Raw genomic sequence first — 19,592 nt, 5'->3', positions numbered from 1 at the left:
TGGCCAGGGCTTAGATGGATGGAAAAGATGATATTGGATTGGATTGGAATGGATTAGATTAGATTGGATTGGACATGAGTGGATAATGTATATACCATGTGTATACCATGTGTATACTATTCCAGAACTCAAGGGTCTGCATGCTACGAACAGTGGGGAGCTGTGTGAGCTGTATTGTTCTGTGAGCATTGTATTGTACTGAAGGGATTGTGAGTACTGCGGGTGTGTTTAGTGAGGTGGACGGATGGATGGAGTGGCACGGACTACGACCAGAATTAGGATTGCGAGTACGGTTTGGTATGTAGACAGCGAGATGCACTGATTCGTTATTTATTTATTTGTTTGGTTGGTTGGTTGGTTGGTTGATGCACGGGTTGAATGTTGATGAGGATGAGGACGTGAAGATGGCGGAGATGAGACTGAGGCATGTAAGATGCGTGGATATCTGATAGGAAAGACCGTGAGACAAAAAAAAAAGATGGACTGATGGATGCATGGAAGCACGCGTACGAGGCGTAAATGGTGAGTAGATAGCCTCCGTAGGTGACATTGGACAGAAGAGACAAAACAAAGTGCTGGGCAGTAGTCAAAGCCATAGCCTCCTGAAGCAAAAACAGAGCTTGTGGGGATGTAGAGAATGTTCGTGGTGACAATGTTGCAATGCGTGACATGCATGCTTTTACTGCATCCTCTTCCTCTTCCGTGGATCCTCGGGCTCGTCTTCGTCGGCCCTCTCGGCGGTCTCGGCGGGATTCAGGAGTGAGTGAACATTCGATGCCATGCTCGAGCGACGTGTCGGCGGCCCGGGCGTGTCGAAGCCCTTGAACGGGTAGCGGGCTCCGGGTAGTGTCCAGCCGCTGTCGGGGTTCAAAGAGGAGGGAGGACCATCCGGTGGCGTGCCTTGTCTTGATGTCCGCCCACGCGGACCCCGAGGAAGCTGGTAGGACTCCAGGGCGTTGCGGAGTTGCTCGTCGCCACCTCCAATGGGCGGCCTGTGGGGTGAAGAGGGCCATTGTGTGGAGTTGTGGCCAGATGCGTAGGGTGAATGCGTGGGTGGGGGCTGTGGCTGCCAGCCGAGCGTGCGGATATCTGCAGAAGTGTGTCGCCGCTGGAATTGGTTGTATGGGGGCGAGGCTCCGCTCCCCACATTGTTTCGCCCGTTTCCTCCTGGAGCTTGGATGGAGGGTGGAGGCGGTGGAGGCGGTGGGGGTGGCTGATGTGCCGCCGGCGGTCTGGCTGACGACGGTGAGTAGTTTCCTGTGCCGATCGAGCCATAGCGACGTGGGGAGATGGCAAGGTGCGCTGGGACGGGAGGTTTTACAGGCGTCTGTCGCGGAGGGCCAGCCAAAGATCCGCGTCGAGAGTCTGGATACTGGTCATGGGGCATTGCTCGTGGCGAGAGCGGTGGTCCGTTACTGTCCAGCTGCATGAAATACGCAGATCTCGCTGAAACCGGCTCTTCTGGCTGATCTAATGTGCGCAGCATTTCGGTATATCGGCTGATGTCTCGGTGCATCAGTGCGACTGGTGGGAGGGATCAGTAGGTTGTGATTAGCAACATGTACCATTCACATACTGTTCTTGTGCACCGGGTGATCTGGATCTGGCACGAGGTCCATTATGTGATGGGTGAGCTCCTGGTTCCACTGCGATTGCGTCAGCTGGGTAGCTATATTTTTCGAGAATCTGGCGCACCTGATGACAGCGCATCATGCCTTCCATCAAGACGGCTGCTTTCTGGCTGAGATAGGCGCAGGTGTCCTCGGAGCGTTGTATGTGCGAGTGCATGTTATGCAAGTTGTACTCGAGAGCGTTGAGGCGCGACTCGACGGGATCGGGCATCTGCTCGATGGGCTGTGTAGTCGGCGGGGGGCCGGTGGGGAGCTTGGGGGTGGAAAACGAGTCGCGGTGTATGAGGGCATGTCTCGAGGCTCGCCGTTTGATCTCACGCAAGCCCACGAGGTCGCCGCGCTTGAAGTTGCCGTTTCCGTGCTTGAACTCCCACAGAGGCGAATCTGGCGACCCTGTGTGGAAAACGTCGCTCACTGGTCGAGCTTAGCAAGCCTCGGTCCCACTGTGTGCGCAAGTCACCCACCTTTGTGAAATCCGTACATGTTCAGCTGGCGGACAAACGAGGAGATGTTTGTGTGCTTGAAGTACGAGCTGGCGCGCGTGTCAGTAGTGCACGAGGGGGGGATGGCTGGGGTGGTAGGGTACGTACGACAGGACTTTTGAAAATTCGCTCGAAGGCGACATGACGAAGCTTTCGTTTGTGCTGGACCAGGAAATGAGGTGCTGGATGCTCTGATCCTCGAGCATGCTGCGCCTGTGTCAGTAGGTGCATGCAATTGCCCACGCGTGGGGTGGACGCACTTGTAGAGCTTGTGTATAAAGGCCGTCTGCACCACCTTGGGCTGCTGTGCAGCTGCAGCCGCGCCCACGACAGGCGCAGAGCTGGCATTGGCGTTGACGCTGACGTTGACGTTGGCGTTGGCGCTGGCGGTGCTGCTGGGCGCGTGGGTGTCCGAGTCGCCGTTTGCCAATGGCGAGTGCGAGTGCGGGTGCGGGTGCGTGTGCGGGTGCGGGTGCGTGTGCGGGTGCGAGTGCGAGTGCGAGTGCGAGTGCGTGTGCGTCTGGTGTGTGGGCGTGAGGAGTCGGTCCCGGTCTGGGCTGGACACAGTCAAGGTCGGCGGGTCCATGGCCGAGGTCGAGGTCGAGGTCGAGGTCGAGGCGGGCGTCAGGTCCATTGGGTCTCGTGGGGGCGCCAGCGAGGAGGCGGACGAGGGCAGGATGGGGATGGACCTGTGCATGTTCGGGTTGCGGTCGCCGGCAAAAGGGCTCCGGCGAGCTTCTGCGACAGAGGCCATGGGGTGGAGGTGCAGCGCAAGAGCACAAGGAATGGCAGCCCGGTTGGGGCGTTGGGGTGCTAGACCGGCAAGGCCCTGGAACAGCGCGGTCGAGCCGGGGCGCTTGTGCTGGCCTTCTGCAACAACACCGCGGGCGTGGGCTGCAGGGCTGCAGGGCTGCAGGGTGCGCGAGGTAGGGCAGAGGGTGGGTGCAGAGGTGCAGAGGCGCAGAGGGGCGGAGGGGCAGCCCGTCGTCTTGTCTTTTCCAGCGGACGCCGTGGCGCCGGGCAACAGCTCGGAAGCGGGCCTGCTGCGGTCGAGGCGGTCGAGGCGGGCGCAGGAGGGACGAGGCAGACGGGGCGCGTTGGCTTCTCTACAGCATCTACACCGTGTGTCGCATGTGTCGCACCCACGGCTTCCACGCAGGCTGGCTGTGTGCAGCGCAAGACAGGTAGTTGGGTACACGCCCGGCCCGGCAGCGTGGGGGGACTAGCTCGCAAAGGGAGCTGCTGAGAGCCTGAGACAGTGGAGGGCGCGCGTCGCAAAAAGTCTCATCCGTGAAAGGAGAGGAGGAGATGCAGGCGCACGCACACGCACACGCACACGCACACGCACAAACACAACCACAACCACAACCACAACCACACGCACAACCACAACCACAACCGCACGCACAACCACAAGCACAGACAGACACCGACACACATGTGCCAGCTAGTCGAGGGGAACGCTGCTGGCTTCCGCCCGCGTGGCCTGTGCCCATCTCCAAGACTACAAGCATCCACCCGAGGGGATCGATGCCAGCGCTGCCCAACGCTGCCACGGGAGCTGGAGGGGCACACGCAACCAGCAAACGAAGCCAGGCTGGTGGCAACGACAACACCAGGTCTGGGCTTGCGCTCCTTGGCCCACTGTCAGCAAGCTTGCCATGCGCTGTCTTGGAGCAGCTTTCTAAATTCTTCTCTTGCTCCATGACAAGCAGCTCAAGCTTCGCGCACACGTCGGCCGGCCACATGCATCCCCATCAGCTGAAACGGCCGCGGCACTCTAGAACAGTCTTGGAACCGTCCTGCCATGTACTGTACAACGTTGAACGTCTGGCTGCGGGCCCTCGTAGCGTAACAGCTTGTACCGGTAGCCTTGTACAGCCGCACCTCATGCCATGTGCATATGCGCACTTCACTACCTGAATGGCAGCACCTCGTTGACAGGCCTCAACGCCCCGGCACCTTGTGCCCGCTGTACATGCACATGCACACATCTTCCACGTCGGATGTTTTTTTTTTTTTGCCCCGTCATGTGCATGCAGCCAGCCCTCGCAACTACCGGCGCTAGTCGCCACGAGGATGCCCTAAAGGCTCCGTCGTGCCTCGATCAAGGGACATCCTCGAGAGCCGCCCGTTCTGGACAACCGTCCCACTTTCTTCCAACCCCTCGACGAACGTCACCAAGCGTGCCAGATCGGCAAACTGGCTCCTGCTCGCCCTTTGCTACCCCGGATAAGGCTGCTGACGTGCCCGAAATGGCGAGCACGGGTCTAGCGGAAGCGTTCGCGCGACTGTCAACGTCTGACTCGAGGCAACACGCCCTGGAAACTCTGTTCACGGAGCTGACACCACACGAGTGGAGGTTCGTAAAGTCCCTTGCCAGCAAACAGACTTTCCAATCCGACATCATCGGTCAACTGCCCGTGGAGCTAGTCACTCATGTATTCTCGTATCTTGACACAACCACACCCTGGCGATTGCAGCTCGTACGTAGTCGCTTTGTTGCGTGCTGAGTTTGTACTGCACGCTAACCTCTCTAGGTATCTAGATCATGGGCCGAGAGACTGCGAAGTTTGGTCGTGTTGAAGAACAACCTGGACAGCTGGTATGGTGGCACAGTGGATCTTCAACGCGCCAATCTCAACTTCTGCCGCTGTAAAGCTCGAAGTGTTCGCGCCTTTCGCAACGGGCCTCGATCAGCCCAGCCAGACAGTAGCTTTACAATCTCAGCAAAGCTTGGACTGACCCAACTACTTGTGCATGATAATCTCATATGGCTCGACGAAAACCATCATCAGGTGCGATTACTGAACATGAGGTCATGGACCTCGCAAACTCTCAACGGCGTCGCCCGCGAGCGCATCCGGAATGTGTTCGCGTCCGGCGAAATTGTAGTCTTCACCACACTCACCACGGCATACGTCGCGGAACTGAACAGCACAGGCCCATTGAGAAGGTTTCGGGTTTCAAATTCGAAGCTGCTGTCAGTCGTTACGTGTCGAGAGCGCACAGTAGCTTGCGCAGCATACCTTCAGGCCGGCTTACTTGTCTACATCTGGAACTTTGATACTCAGCAGGGCAGGTCGATCAGTCTCAGCTACGATGATTCCCTCTTCTTGGGTTGTCAGCTAAACCTCGCAGCAGATCAGCCCGAGGTAGGCCTACTGCTTCAAACGGCTAGTGAGACGATTGTTTTGTGCCTGCTTGACCCTGCTATTTCTCAGAATGCCCCCAGATGTCCGAAGATACTGTACTATCGGCTCACTTACGCAGGCGAGTGTCTCCTCGCTTCCGAACACGTACTCGAAGGCTACGACCACGACCAACTCACACACAGCGACCGAAGAGGTTTGCGTTTCGTACCGGCGAGCCATGATGGTTTGTTCATGTTGCAAGGCAAGAGTATCCACCCACTCCAGTTCGACGAAAGCCTCAGTTCTTTCACAATCCCATATCACCACGGGCTAAATGCGACCAGCCTCCCTATTGTTTGGTGGAAGGATACTTTCATCGAGGCTGGCACCAAGGATCACATCTTCGTTCACAGGGGTACTGCCTGTGATCCTCGTTGCGATCCACTTATAAAGCATGACTATTCGGAGCCCATGCAAATAGAGCCTAGAGACTGCGAAGACCTACTCATCAACGACATGTACATGGTACGGCCGTATAAAGCTGCTTTTCGTGTCTGTTGCTACGATCATACAGTGCAGCTGCCAGAAAGGGAGGGTGCATTGGAAGGTGTAGGATCCTGGGAGGTAATCCACACAAGCTCTACGGGCGTGAGCCAAGGTCGATAGAAAGAAAGGTCCTACTAAGACGTGCGGGAGACCTTCAGGCTTCTTTCTTAAGCAAAGATTCATAGTTGTTTTCTGCAACAGCACACATGTTCACAACACTGCCTGTGCAGGAACGAATCAGAAAGTGGCCTACAATCTGTCTTTGGTCATCGAGTTAGATACCGTTGAAAATACGAAAGGAGTGAAGAGGAAGGTGCGGTGAGATTTGTAGTCCGCAAGCTAACGTCTTCCACACTAGCGCGGGGCTCGCATTCGAATCTTTGACCTCGCAATTTTACCCCACGCCGTGCATTGTCGGCGTGCTCCGCGCCCAATTTTTTTCTTCTCCCAAGTCCATTAGTGACGAGTTCAATACTTTATACTTTGCGCCTCATCCATACTACTCCTTCACACAACATCCGCAATCATGGTCGAGAAGCTCTACGTCACATACAACCAGGTACGTGCTTTCTTCGAACGCGCCGCGGTGGATTTTACGTGCAGATTGTACTACAATTGACTCTACTGTCAATGTACTACTACGCACCATGCGTCTCGGCACAGATCACGCCCCAAAATCTCAAACCTATATTTTTCACCAGGGGATTCGTCTACAAGTCGCGCAAAACGACCACAACGCTCTGACACAACGCAGGTGCACAAGCACTGCCAGGATGCGGCACCCAGAATCCTTGACGAGTTCAAGCCCAACCTCATGATCGCCATCGGTGGCGGTGGCTACGTCCCTGCTCGCATTCTGCGCTCGTTCCTCAAGCGCGACGGCACACCCAACATCCCCATCCAGGCCATCGGCCTCTCTCTGTACGAGCAGCTTGGCGGCTCAGGCGACTCGGAGGTCGAGGTCCCCGGCACCAAGGTCACCCGCACGCAATGGCTTGATTTGTCCTCGCTCGAGATGGCGAACTTGATTGGCAAGAACGTGCTCATTGTCGACGAGGTCGACGACACAAGGACAACACTCGAGTACGCGGTGCGCGAGCTGGAGAAGGATGTTGTGGAGGCGCAGAAGAAGTCTGGACGCACAGATGAGAAGACCACGTTCAGCATTTTCGTGCTGCACAACAAGGACAAGACGAAGAAGGGCACTCTCCCCGAGGAGACACTCAAGGGAAGGTATCTGGCCGCGCAGACTGTCGGCGATGTCTGGATCAACTACCCATGGGAGGCCATGTACGTGCCCACATTCCAAGACCCTCCAAGTCAAGTCACTAACACTCTTATAGCGACATTGACGAGCACGACCGTCTCTCCGCCGAAGCCGAGAAGAAGAAGTCCGCCTAGACCAGACCAAATCCGGATTATGATACCAGGGCGAGAACAGCGGACAGTCGGTGACGGGAACGAAAAAAGCATCACATTGACGACTTGGCATTTGAGCATTTGCAGGCAGGGATATACAGGAGTTGGCGGGCACTGATCTTCAACGACATGTCATTTGGATAACGAGCTCCTTGCAGCCTTATATCGTGGGATAGACGTGGAATGGGAATCACACTTTGATTGCCTGGGCGTTGACCGTTTACTTGCTTGCACACCCTGCACACCAGGGCTGATGACTCCAACCGTGCGAAAGTGTTCTCACATGCATACCTATTGCACGTTTCACGATAAAAACAGACAAGTCCGCTACCTAATTGCACGCTCGTAGTCAACACCAACATGCAGAGGTAGAGCAAAAAAGAAGTCCCCAGCTCTTTTTGCTAACCAGCAAAACACACCAGCAGGGACGTACCAGCACGTTGTACGCTAGACAGATGGCAGATTGTCAATGTACAGAATAAGCAAGAGTGTGTAAGCAGCAGCAGTCAAAAAAGAGACAGATGGTATAGGATCGAAAAAAAAAATACATACAACAGCGGGTATTCGCTAGTGGTCACCCACCTAACTACTAATCCGCCGGTACGTTGCTTAAATAGGGCTGAGCGAACGGGAAGCCTTGTTTTCAACGTCCTATGGTCGTATGTGGAAGTTATGAAAAGAATATAAATTATCAAGTTGCGTAAATATTGCATGAGAGTGTTTGTTGCTAAGTCAGGTATACACGGCAAGTGCTGGTATTGATCTGCACCAAGGAAAGCGGTGTCGTAAACGCTGGAAAATGTACATCCCTGTTTGCCAAAGGTTATCACCAAAAATCGATACGCCAACAGCCTGAGACAATGACTAAGAGCTGCTCTGGAGAGAGTTGAAGGTCAGTTGAAAGGCCATTGCGAACGAGCAAGAACAATCCGGTGATGGATGACAGATGCAAAGTGTCCGCTCGCCACAGGTGAGCTATGCTGTCTGTGTCTTAGCGTGGAAGACAGAACGCGACCCTGAGGATCTACTGAACACATCCAACGACAGCACTAGGAAGTAGGCTCCGTCTGAATCCACACGGAATCGACAACGCGAATTAAATGCCGGCACCTCGATAGCCTCGCTGTGAGGAGGGAAAAGAAAATTCAAGGGATTGGTAGGATTGCGCGACGTCTCCTCCAAGTCTGTGTTTCGGGTTTGATTTTCGCAATTTGGCTGCTTCTATACGACATGCACCCCCTTTATGCCATCGTCCGTTTCTCGTGCTAATTTCCTGGGCGCCTGTTTTGGTGCTTGGGATTTTCATCTCTCGTCTAATTACTAGAAGTAGGAAAAAAAAGGTTTACTAGTGACTTGATCGACGCGAATTGAATTTACAGCGTTCGAAATTCAGCCTACGTGGCTAAGCTGTAGTGTCTGAGATGAAGCAGATAGAAACCTCGGAAACCTAGGAGGTAAGTCTATGCTTCGCGAATGGATGACGCGATTCCAAGAGCCGCTAAGTAGATAGGTAGCTGAAAAAGGGGCGCACGTTATCATAAAGGAGAGAACACGTCAATATTTGCCTAACTCTCATTTTATGGATGTTAGCTAGCAGGATGCGCATTTATGGGACCATTGTGGAGAAAGCTTCGGGCAGATTAAAAATCTTTTATTGGAAGCCAAGACCCGCTTATAAACGCTTGGCTCGCTTGACTCGCTCTTATCCCTCCCTCGCAGCGTGTCTTGACATGGTATCTGAGCCCATCCGAGCTGCCCTGTGCTCTGCTAGCTGACAGCTATAAAATTGATTTTTTACGGTACGCTGTGTCTCTCTGCAGTTCATAGTTTTCGGTGAGAAGAGCAAACATGCGCTCGTTAAGTCTTCTTTATCTATTTGCTGTACTTCAACTATGCCAGGCCTTCGTCTCGCCCGACATATACTCCCTGACGGGACCTGTAGGTGCGAGTGCAGATCTAGGAGAGGACAGTCAGTCGCCTACTGTACCTTCTGAATCAAGGTCAGAAAGCAAACTCTATCGTAACACTCTTCTTGCGTACTAACAGCGCTACCACAGACACACAGCTGGAGCGAACTCTGGGTTGAATATCTTCCTACCCGACTATGAAGCAGACCCCAACTGGTAAATGATCTCCTAGTAGTTTGCAAACAGTACAACAAATAACCATCTCAGGCTACCTCTTACGCTATCTCTCAAGACCGTCGGTTTACAAGTAAAGGTCATCCAATCCCTGAACATTTCTTCGCAATGCCAGAATTTGCTTGTCTACACGTCTCCAAGCGTGAGCTACAGCCCAAGCGCTGCGGATGTCACAACCTTGACTTCTTTTGTGGCAAGCGGTGGTAGATTGATCTTCATGAACCAGATTCCCGACGCTCTTCAAGCTCTTGCAGGGGTGTCGGCGTCTACTGTAGACACGAGCGGTTCGAGATCCGTCCTGCAGTTGACGGATACCGAGACGCCTGTGCAGGCCCTCCAAGGGTTCGACTTTACAGAATTCTATGACGTAAACATGCCGTTTTATGATAACTACACGGAGAGTGGTCTTATCAATGTTGGCTACACGCCTGTCAGCGGTTCCCAAACACTTGGCAGATATCTGGTTCGGAACAACGGTGTGGACAGTGTAGATACATCTGCTGCAAGCGCGGCAATTGTCAAGCATCAACCCTCGGGCGCGAGTGGGTACGTGTACAGCTTCGGGATGGATCTCGGGTATCTGTTCATCCAGGCTCAGAATGAGGGCGGTGGATACTCGCCATGGTACGATGGACATTACTACCCCGGGTATGATATCGGCACGCGCGTCATCAAAAACATCGTCACTACCAGTCCTCATTTTGTGAGCCTGTGGACGGTCCCATACAACAAGGGGCTCGCATTCACCACTACCTGGGACATCGACACCTACGTCTCATATCCGCACGGCCAGGGTATGGCGGCCGCCGCACAAGACAGAGGTGCCGCGGGTAACTTGAACCTCCACACCAAATACATCACCGATGCTTATGAGAACGCATACTTCCAGTATGGCGTTCCATACATCTACCAGATCTCAGGGCTCCGAGTGGCTCCCGATGGGTACCCATACATCGACTTTGGTAGTCACACTGTCAGTCATTCACCGAGCGCGGCCGAGTTTTCCTATGGCACTCTCCAGGAACAATTCATCCAAGGGAGCAATGCAGGGTACGCACCGTATATCCACCAATGCGGACCCAACGCTGACGGGACACCCCCCGATGGCGATAAATGCGTTATGGGAGGTACCAGGTAAGTTCCGAATGCACGAAACACATTGAAGACATACACTGACTTCATACTTTCACCTCTGCAGCGGACTCTCATTCTACACATCAGGTGCTTCTGCGTCGGGAGAGGTCCGTGTGAGTGCCTATTTGATTAGACACATACTCCATGATGAATTCAAAACCAACTACAACATGACGACCTATCGTCCGGGAAACCTGGCGTGGAGCAAGTACCAAGCCTCGCATTGCGTGGCGAACGGAATCATCGGAGGCTCTTCATGCTCAGGCAATTCTCACCTCACCCACCTTCCGTTCCAAGTCACGCATAACCGCGAGTCATTCCAGGAGCTCCCATACTACGAATTTCCACTCCAATGGTCTGACGGTGACGGAAACATGAGCAGTGCCGACTTTCCAGGTTCGGACTTCTCAAATCAAATCATTGATATCAAGAAAATGGCACGGTATGGCGGTCACTATAACATACTGATTCACCCTTCAGACGCGGTGCTCGACAAGATTCAGATCCAGCGCGCGCTTCACGACACGGTGCGTCCTTTCGCAGTCTTTTTCAACCAGACAGGAATAGCCAACTGGTGGACCAACCGGGACCGCGCCGTTGTGGACATCACAGCGGCAGATGACTCATCTGCGACGATGACGGTCCGTTTAGACGGCACTACGGAAGGGCTCACTCTGCAGGTGCCTCGAAACTATGCCATACAGTCTGCCACAGGCTCCCTCTCCGTCTGCCAGCAACTTTCGTACGATGGGACGACAAATGCAGTGGTACTGCGAAACACGGCAAAGGGACTCTACACGCTTACTTTCAACGTCGGCTCAAGCGACGCATCCGCTTCCACGTGCCCCGACTTCACGCCACAACCGATCGGAGACTCCGAATGCATAGCGTGGGACGTCATGATCGACGACTTTCTGGAACTTTACTTCGGCAACAACAACGTCAACCTACTTCTCCTGAAAACAGTTGCAACTGGACTTGCCTCCAACAATGTGGATGGCACTTTGCAGCTCACCGCAACCACGAACAGCGGCGTCAACTCGTACTACACCGAGGTCTCGCGATTCTGCTTCGACGCTACGCTTTACACGCATCTATACTTTGACATGGTCGCCCCCCCAGGGTCCACCTTTTACGTGCAACTCGTCTCTTACGATTCCGGGTGCAATGTTGAAGAGCCAAGTGCCACGTACTTGGACGTAACGAAATATGCAGCTGCCGATGGCTTGAACCATACCATCACCATACCGTTACAGGATTTCCAGGGGCAGGATCTGCTTCACGTTCGCGGCATTCGTATTGGCAACATTTCGCCAGCTCAGACACCTATCTACATCGACAACATCAAGATGCAGAAGCGATGTGTGACAGCCCCAGGAGAAGATCGTACTCAAGGCCTTGCAATTGAGTCATTCCAGAACGTTGATCGATGGATCGATGGAATCAACAACATATTTGGCCAGACTGACTACAACAATTCTATGACTTTTGCAAAGCTCTCGGAGCTGGGCAGAATGCAGTTGTTGCCTTCGAGCGCAGACTCGTACTTTTATTCCGACACTGCTATCAACGGAGTCAACTTGAACGCCACCGACTACACTGCAGTCTCTCTTAACGCACGTGGTCCCTCCGGTGGCTCTTTCGATGTGGTCGTGACCTCGGGTGCTGATACTACTTCCACCGTCAACACTGGATCTTACGCCACCTTAAGCCAGGACAACTTCGCAAACATCACAATCCCCCTTTCAGCATTCTCAGGACTCGACACAGACTCCGTCAGCCGCATTACACTGCGTAACTTTACACCCAATGGTGGTGCTGCAGCCAGTAACTTCACAGTGCGATGGATCTCCCTTCTGGGCGGATCTTCCTCAGATGGTTCCAGTTCGCGCTGCGCGACCGCCTCTGGCTATGTCGTGCTAGACTTCTGCGATCCGACTGAGTTCAAAACGCAGACCAATGCCCTGGGTGCTCCTTTCTCAGATGACAACACGATGAAATCCTACAAGCAGATTGCCAGTGGGTCCATCGACCTCGTCCCTAACGATGCAACATCTTACTTCTACTCGTCGCTTGCACAGCCTTCCGGCTGCGCAGCGGTGAACAGTTCTTATGACGCGATCGCCCTTACTGTTTCAGGCCCACAAGGCGCAACCGCGGATGTTGGGTTCAAATATGGTAGTGGGAACTGCAACACTGACGTAGTCACGTCTTACATTCCGGTCACCTTCAATGCCGCGTCGACACAGATCACAATTCCTTTCTCTCGCTTTCCAGCTACCTTCGACCAAAACTACCTCCAGTCATTTGTCATGACCAACTTCAGTTCTCCCGGCTCAACTTACCGTATTCACTCCTTGGTCTTCGTAGGACCGGCCGATAGCCCTGGTTGCGGGCTCTGCTCAGGCACCATCCTGAATACTTGCACATTCGTATCAGAAATCCCGCGGACGAACCGACTCATTGGTCAGATGACTGATGAGGAATCTCTTGCATCATACTCCGTCAGTAGCGATGGCTCACTCAGCATGGGTGCCAGCAGCGGTGCGTACTGGTACTCTCAATTTGGTTCTAGCACATGCTACGATGCAAACTTGGTGAACGCGACTGGACTTCAACTCTCCATCGCAGCACCCGCAGACACCACTTTCCAGGTCTCAATGCGCTGGCAGACGGATGATGAGTGTAATGAGACATCGCCTCCATCCTCCATCGCCATCACTTCATACGTGAAATTTACCGACGCCACTTCGTACCAAATCGCAGAGATTCCCTTCTCCGATTTCCCTGGTATGAACTCGAGCAGGCTCAACAGCGTCGCATTATCGGCTTTCAGTCCCTCCGACGTGAATGTCAAGGTTGGCTGCATCAGTTTGATATCTATCGCTGATACGCCCTCGACTCAGACGTGCACCTGCCCTGATAACGCGTGGTTAAATTACTGCACTTCAGGAACCGTGAACCGCAATGCGAACGGCAATGTGCAGAGTGACGAAGGAACCATGGAGATTGCACCAGTCATCAAGGATGGTGCTTTGGTTCTGCAGCCTGCTCTCTCTGGATCTTACTGGTACTCGCTCCAGAACTGTGCGGACGTTTCCGCGTCTGAGTTCCTTTATCTCAACGTCACGGCGAAGGCGGGTGCGAGTTTCAACGTGCAGCTGCAGAGTGGCGGAAGCGACTGTGCTGACTCTCCGCTAATCCAGCGAGCCAGCGTGGCAAGCACTGCTTACGGTAGCATGAACGGTAGTCCTGTTGTTCTGCGTATTCCGCTTTCGGCCTACACGTCGATGAAAAACAGCGCTTTCTCTCTGGCCGCTATCAATGCGGTTGTTTTGGAAGGGTTCGGCGCCGAGACTTCCACGTATCTTATTCATTGTGCGTACTTTAGTAACGGTACGGCGAGCAGTACAGCTACAGCTGCATAGATATAATTATACCTAAGTATGAATTGTAACAACATAAATTTAAAAGAAGCTTACCAATCTACCCAAGACTACTGATGACGATACTTCTTCTCTGAGCAAACCTACCCTCTAGCGCTGCCTTGTTCGTGAGTGGCGAGTGAATATTGAGAAGGCTGCCGATACTATTACAGACTCCTAATTCGTAAAGTTTGGCTGAGCTCAACGAGAAAGACCTCAATTATGGCTCCAAGATGATGGTTCCATTCATATCGATAACGAAGCTAGGATTATGAATACCCGAAACAGAGGTACATGTAACTGCATCCTCACTCAGAACTGTACCTTATCAGACGGTATATCATACGGGAGAGCTTAAGTTCAACGTCAAGTCCAACATAGTTGCTCCGAGCGGGGTGTTGTCGTGTGTAATAACGTCTCATGCCCTCATCGGCTTCCCTAGTCAACCTCCCTAGTCAACCGGAAGGTCGGGCACGTGTGCCGCAGATATCGAGTCATCCCGATAATAGACGAGGAGCCGAATTGTGTTGAGCTTGACATACAAGCAGATTCCGGGCTTATCGCCCGGAAGCGAAGCGGTACTAGTGCGCATATCACCGGCGAAATTGTAGTCACTTTGCATATAACTGGGTTCTGTTCATCTTGCATATCTATGTTGTGTCTTGTCTGCCGATACTGCTGTGGTCTTCCACCTGGGTCTTCACTTGCACTTCCAAGCAGCATGTCTAGCATACTGAATCAAACCACTGGAAAGCATACTGTCGATTCAGACAACGGCGCACTCGCTAGAAAGGATGATGTAGCACTGAGTTGGACGACATCTTATCCCTCCCGATTGGTTAGGTTTCTCCGAAAACTCGATACCGATGAAACATCCCGCGATCAGGCGCTATTTGATCGCACAAACCCAACACCAGCCCGTGTAAGACTGAATGTTGTCATTGTCGGCGCCGGATTGGGTGGGCTCGTCCTCGACATTGCACTTGGCAGAAGAGGGCACTGGGTACGAATACTCGAGCAAGCTCCGAAGCTCGGCGAGGTAAACTCTCACCAACAGGTGCGACGCTGCGAATGCTCTCTACATTAGATTGGAGCGGGTATCCAGATTCCGCCAAACTCGGCGCGGCTACTCCGCCGTTGGGAAGTGATGCAATATCTGGAGAAGTGGTTGACCAGGCCAGAGGGGATAGATTTCCGGCGCTGGGAAAATGGCAAGATCGTCGGACACACAGCACTGGAAGAGGCGGTCCAGGCCGATTTCGATGAGCCCTACTGCGCAGTTCATCGTACACATCTCCACGATGCGATGCTCCATCGAGCACTGCAATTGGGTGTGAAGGTTGATCTTGGCTGCGGGTGGTTCAGTACCACGAAGAGCAGGGTTCTGTAAAACTTGCTGACGGCTCTGCGGTACAAGAAGACCTGGTAGTCGCTGCTGATGGCACGTCGAGAAGCCCTGACCAGCACGAACGTGAAAATGGCTGACGTGTTGTCGCTGGGATCAACTCGACTGCGCGCAAAGAAGTTGTCAGATAAGCCTCTTTAGAGCCAGAATTCCATGGATTCGCGGCGTACAGAGCGACTGTGGACGCCAGGAGAATTTAAGAAGATCCGGATATTGCCTGGAGTTTGGAAAGCCTTCGCTGAACATATGGCAAGTTCATCCCAAACCTTACATCTCTTCCAACACAGTACATTAGCATGTCATAACTTTATCTGCTCTAGTATACACAGCCGTCTAGTCTATGAAGCTTCGAACAGGTCAATGTCCAAGGCTTCAGCAAGTTTCGCATTGACCGCGGGACGAGGGAGATGTAATATGCAACAGACCCATCTAGTTAGGTAAACATACGACTACGTAGTGAGACAGTTCCGAAATAGTCGGGATTTAAACCCATCGGACGGTAATAAGGTGAGGGGGTGTCAGCTTCAGGTAATGCCACGAAAATGCACATTGAGAAAAATCCAATCAGGAAGCGATCCTCATGCTCAACAGATTTATGGGGCTGCGAGAATGTTTCAGTATACCGCTTCACAATTTTCGAGCGTTTCTATGCTCCAGCAGTAGCACAACTCTTACTTTCCCTTCAGCAGTCAGCTTCAGTTCATATGTACCTACATAAGATCTATGGCTGAACCTTTTATCAGATCAGACCGCAAGATAGTTTCAGCAAGCCTTTTTTGATCGTTCATTATGCATCTCTCCCACTTTACTATTCTCATTGCACTAGCTATTGGTGCGAGCGGCATATCTAAGCCCTACACAGCCCTCGATCCCGCTCATCTTCCCGATCGCCTCATTGCTCTAGAAGAGCATGTCATTTCACCATCTCTTGAAGCTGAGGCTACTGCTTCTGGTGATTTTCAGCTTGGTCCTCCTGGCATTTTCGAAAAGCTCAAAGACGTTGGAGCCGGTCGTATCGCCGCTATGGACGCAGGCAACCTTTCCATCCAGGTCCTCTCTCAACTCCCTGGCTCTGGCTCCGAGGACCCAGAAGGATGCCGCAAAGCCAACGACGCTGTTCGATCTGCTATTGAGGCTTACCCAACCCGTTTTGCTGGTTTCGCCGTCCTGCCAATGGGTCATCCAGAGGAAGCGGTTGCTGAGCTTGAACGGGCTGTCACACGACTCGGCTTCAGAGGCGCAATGATCTGGAATCATCTGAAAAACGGCACATACTACGACGGAGCTCCCTTCGATGCCCTCTTCGCCATGGCTGAGAAGCTCGACGTTCCAATTTATCTGCATCCCACTGCTCCTACACTTGAGATGCTTCAAACGCTCTTCGTTGGAAACTATGATGCACAAACAACTGATGCTTTAAGTTCCTATGCTTGGGGATGGCATGTCGATGTTGGGACTCACGTCCTGCGCCTGTACAGCGCAGGTCTTTTTGATCGATTTCCAAAGCTGAAACTCATTCTTGGCCACAATGGCGAGAATCTGTCTGGCTTTATTGATCGAATTGATGGAACAGACTTGAGGAGCAATTCAACGTTCGATAGAGTCTGGAATACTAACATCTGGATCACAACAAGTGGGTTTTTTAGTGTACGCAACTTCCAACAGCTGCGCCTCGTGACCCCGATTGAGAGAATCATGTATTCAGTTGAATACCCATACCATAGTATGATAGATGGTTGGGAGTTCGTCCAAAAACTGGTAGAAAGCAAGGTCTTGCTGGGTGGTGAGATAGATTTGTTTGCGTACAAGAACGCTGAGACTCTATTGAAACTATAAAGTGTGACCAATGTTCGTAACTGCTGTTCAGTACAGACAACGGTTGTAGCTTATAGCGGTCTCAAGAGACATTCAATCTGAATCTATAGCTTCTTCTGCTTTGCGTTTGTTACTGTGTCAGATTCCAACTGTTTCCGTCTAACTTCTCCAGACTGTGCATCAAGCGTGTTAGGAACGAACTTGACAAACTCGGCAACGTTTAGATTACCTGGTGCAGGTGATGACATGCCATAGTCTTGATCCCACAGACCTTTCCGATGAGGGTAGCTAGCGGATTGGTGTTAGGACTTGCATTCATGTTCTGTACTTTCTTTAGTTGGATCTGAACAAGGCTATTCAGCCCCTTCCAACGTTCTTGTAGTCTACATCCTCTTCTTTCATGACCCGGACTAGACACCACCAAACTTTAAATCTCTATCTTTCTGAACTGCTTGATAGTGTAGTAGTAACTACAAAGGTTATCTTGACAGCTCGTTTGGATCTCATCTCATTACGCATGGTGGGGAACCATCATTACATTCTTTAAAGTCAAGTCCTTGTTTCCATCCGCCACAATTTCTCATCCGGCTTCCACTCATTCTTTGTCCAATTTACTGCCGCGCTCAGGGATACGGTAATGTCTAAGAAAGACTAGTTTCAACTTCACAATGCTAATCTCAGTCAACAAACTCAACAGGGAAGCCTCCATCTCTGATTGAAAGCAGTGGTCATCTAAACCGTCTCTTGCAAGAGACAAGCGCTAATCCTGTATCTTGTACTCCCAAAGATTCGTTCCCACCCCTGTCACCAGGAGGATGAACCTCGTGAGAATTTCTGTTTCTCTACATGCCCAGATGTCGGATTATGCCTAGAACAAGACCGGAGTAATCTCACGTACATGAAGATCCAGTTGGTTCGGATCGTATCGAGCTGTATCTCTGCAATGTTACCTGGTTTGCCGGCGCCCGACAATCTGGCTTCCAACACAGGTGCGTGAATAAGACGGAAGCACACGAGCGATCTTGCTCAAATGACGAAGGTTATAACGATAGGGCTGAAATGATGGTTACTTCACCCAGATAAAGGGTGTAGCCTACCATGTAGTAAGTATTTGGAGCCTGTCGCCAAGATATCGCCTCTCACATTGAACATTAAGATGAGATCTCAAGCTCTCTTTGTCGCAACTTTAGCGAGTATCATTGCGCTCTCGCACAGTTATGTCCTCCCGCCTCCAACAAGCCCGTTCAACGTTGGCTCCAAAGCATATGTTCTGCCGAAGATCGCAGTGGACGATCCTAAAGCTCCCAATGGTACTGAAACCTCCATCCTAATCAAAGTGTACTATCTGACCAAGCACAAAGATTCTCCGTTAAAATATGTCTGAAGCGGTATCTCCAATCTCTACGACGCGTATTACGGACTTCTGGTACCTTTCGCAACATTATCACGCGTACATCTTACAACGCAGAGTCACTACCCTCAAAGGAATGGAGGACGTTGGAACTTCCAACACTGATTTTCAGTCCGTCTTTCGCCGGACCCCCATCCCAGCTCTTCCATGCCCTCTTTTCAGATCTGGTGTCACAAGGATACACAATCGTGACCATGGATCACCCGTACGAGCAACCATACTTTCAGCTACCTGACGGCACCGGCATCTCAGATCTACCCTTCGACTACGATACAGACACCGTGGAAGCCCAAGAGCTCCTTCAACGCGTACACGACTACCGGCTCACCGATGACTCCGCCGTCCTCGCCGCCCTGCCCTCAATCTCCACCCACCTCTCCATCCCACTCAACACAACACACTGCTCACTCATTGGCCACTCACTCGGCGGCTCCGCAGCACTCGGCCAGATCCTGCACAAACGCGCGCACACGACAAACCGCACACACCAAATCTTCGGCGCCCTCAACATGGACGGATCACTCTGGGCACCGGCATCTACAAACGACTCATCCGCAGACCTGCGCATACCCAGCTTGCTGCTAAGCTCGTCAGGCCCAAAAGGGGATCCGCTGTTTGCAGACTTCGACGCACTGCAGTCGGCCTGGGCTAAGGAAATCAACATCGGCGCGCGGACCAACCACACCAATTTCTCGGATCTGATCATCTTGAAGCAAGGGCTGGGCATAGCGGGAGGTGAGGGAGCGGTGGGTGCGGACAGGATGGTCAATATTACGCGCACACTAGTGGGGAGTTTTCAGGGCCTCGTTACTAGTAAAAGCGAGGGAGTTTTGAGGGGCACAGACGAGATACGAGATGCTTAGGCCGGAGCTAGAGTGGCTGTATAACGGCACGCGGACTGTTTGAAAGGGGAGTTTGTTCTGCTATACACCCGATGAACTGATACCATGCATGATCTTTTTTCAAGATAGACGGCGATTTATCTTTCCCGTGCGCCAATATACATGAAAACAAATGGCCGATGTACCAATGTCATACCCTAGTTGACG

The 19,592-nt window shown here is 52.4% G+C and overlaps 6 protein-coding genes across 6 annotated transcripts, besides 8 other annotated features; 5 read left to right on the top strand and 1 right to left on the bottom strand.

The window, feature by feature from the left end:
- Positions 1-32: 32 nt before the first annotated feature.
- Positions 33-73: a tandem repeat.
- Positions 74-338: 265 nt separating this feature from the next.
- Positions 339-365: a tandem repeat.
- Positions 366-383: 18 nt separating this feature from the next.
- Positions 384-436: a tandem repeat.
- Positions 437-679: 243 nt separating this feature from the next.
- Positions 680-2,867, bottom strand: EKO05_0004705 (Flocculation suppression protein; the record flags this gene model as incomplete). Its single annotated transcript, XM_038939401.2, has 6 exons — positions 680-1,524; positions 1,577-1,646; positions 1,696-2,045; positions 2,096-2,163; positions 2,222-2,320; positions 2,374-2,867. 6 exons carry the CDS (start codon positions 2,865-2,867, stop codon positions 680-682), a joined length of 1,926 nt encoding a protein of 641 aa, XP_038799261.2.
- Positions 2,456-2,505: a tandem repeat.
- Positions 2,546-2,632: a tandem repeat.
- Positions 2,703-2,731: a tandem repeat.
- Positions 2,868-3,430: 563 nt separating the features above from the next.
- Positions 3,431-3,462: a tandem repeat.
- Positions 3,463-3,464: 2 nt separating this feature from the next.
- Positions 3,465-3,534: a tandem repeat.
- A 474-nt stretch (positions 3,535-4,008) lies between these two features.
- On the top strand, positions 4,009-5,913 carry EKO05_0004704 (uncharacterized protein; the record flags this gene model as incomplete). Its single annotated transcript, XM_038939359.2, has 2 exons — positions 4,009-4,599; positions 4,654-5,913. 2 exons carry the CDS (start codon positions 4,009-4,011, stop codon positions 5,911-5,913), a joined length of 1,851 nt encoding a protein of 616 aa, XP_038799260.2.
- A 406-nt stretch (positions 5,914-6,319) lies between these two features.
- Positions 6,320-7,194, top strand: EKO05_0004703 (hypoxanthine-guanine phosphoribosyltransferase; the record flags this gene model as incomplete). The annotated part of the gene is made up of 3 exons (XM_038939378.1): positions 6,320-6,352; positions 6,548-7,083; positions 7,137-7,194. 3 exons carry the CDS (start codon positions 6,320-6,322, stop codon positions 7,192-7,194), a joined length of 627 nt encoding a protein of 208 aa, XP_038799259.1.
- A 1,866-nt stretch (positions 7,195-9,060) lies between these two features.
- On the top strand, positions 9,061-13,915 carry EKO05_0004702 (uncharacterized protein; the record flags this gene model as incomplete). The annotated part of the gene is made up of 4 exons (XM_038939363.1): positions 9,061-9,212; positions 9,270-9,335; positions 9,387-10,487; positions 10,552-13,915. 4 exons carry the CDS (start codon positions 9,061-9,063, stop codon positions 13,913-13,915), a joined length of 4,683 nt encoding a protein of 1,560 aa, XP_038799258.1.
- Positions 13,916-16,106: 2,191 nt separating this feature from the next.
- Positions 16,107-17,153, top strand: EKO05_0004701 (uncharacterized protein; the record flags this gene model as incomplete). The annotated part of the gene is made up of 1 exon (XM_038945640.1): positions 16,107-17,153. One exon carries the CDS (start codon positions 16,107-16,109, stop codon positions 17,151-17,153), a length of 1,047 nt encoding a protein of 348 aa, XP_038799256.1.
- Positions 17,154-18,737: 1,584 nt separating this feature from the next.
- On the top strand, positions 18,738-19,406 carry EKO05_0004700 (uncharacterized protein; the record flags this gene model as incomplete). The annotated part of the gene is made up of 1 exon (XM_038939369.2): positions 18,738-19,406. The coding sequence occupies one exon, from the start codon at positions 18,738-18,740 to the stop codon at positions 19,404-19,406; it is 669 nt and encodes a 222-aa protein (XP_038799255.2).
- Positions 19,407-19,592: the final 186 nt, after the last annotated feature.

The sequence above is a fragment of the Ascochyta rabiei genome, chromosome 7, assembly GCF_004011695.2.
Source record: "Ascochyta rabiei chromosome 7, complete sequence".
In the NCBI taxonomy this organism is placed as follows: domain Eukaryota; kingdom Fungi; phylum Ascomycota; class Dothideomycetes; order Pleosporales; family Didymellaceae; genus Ascochyta; species Ascochyta rabiei.
Note: the sequence above shows the minus strand (reverse complement) of the source record. Positions and strands in the feature narration are given on the sequence as shown.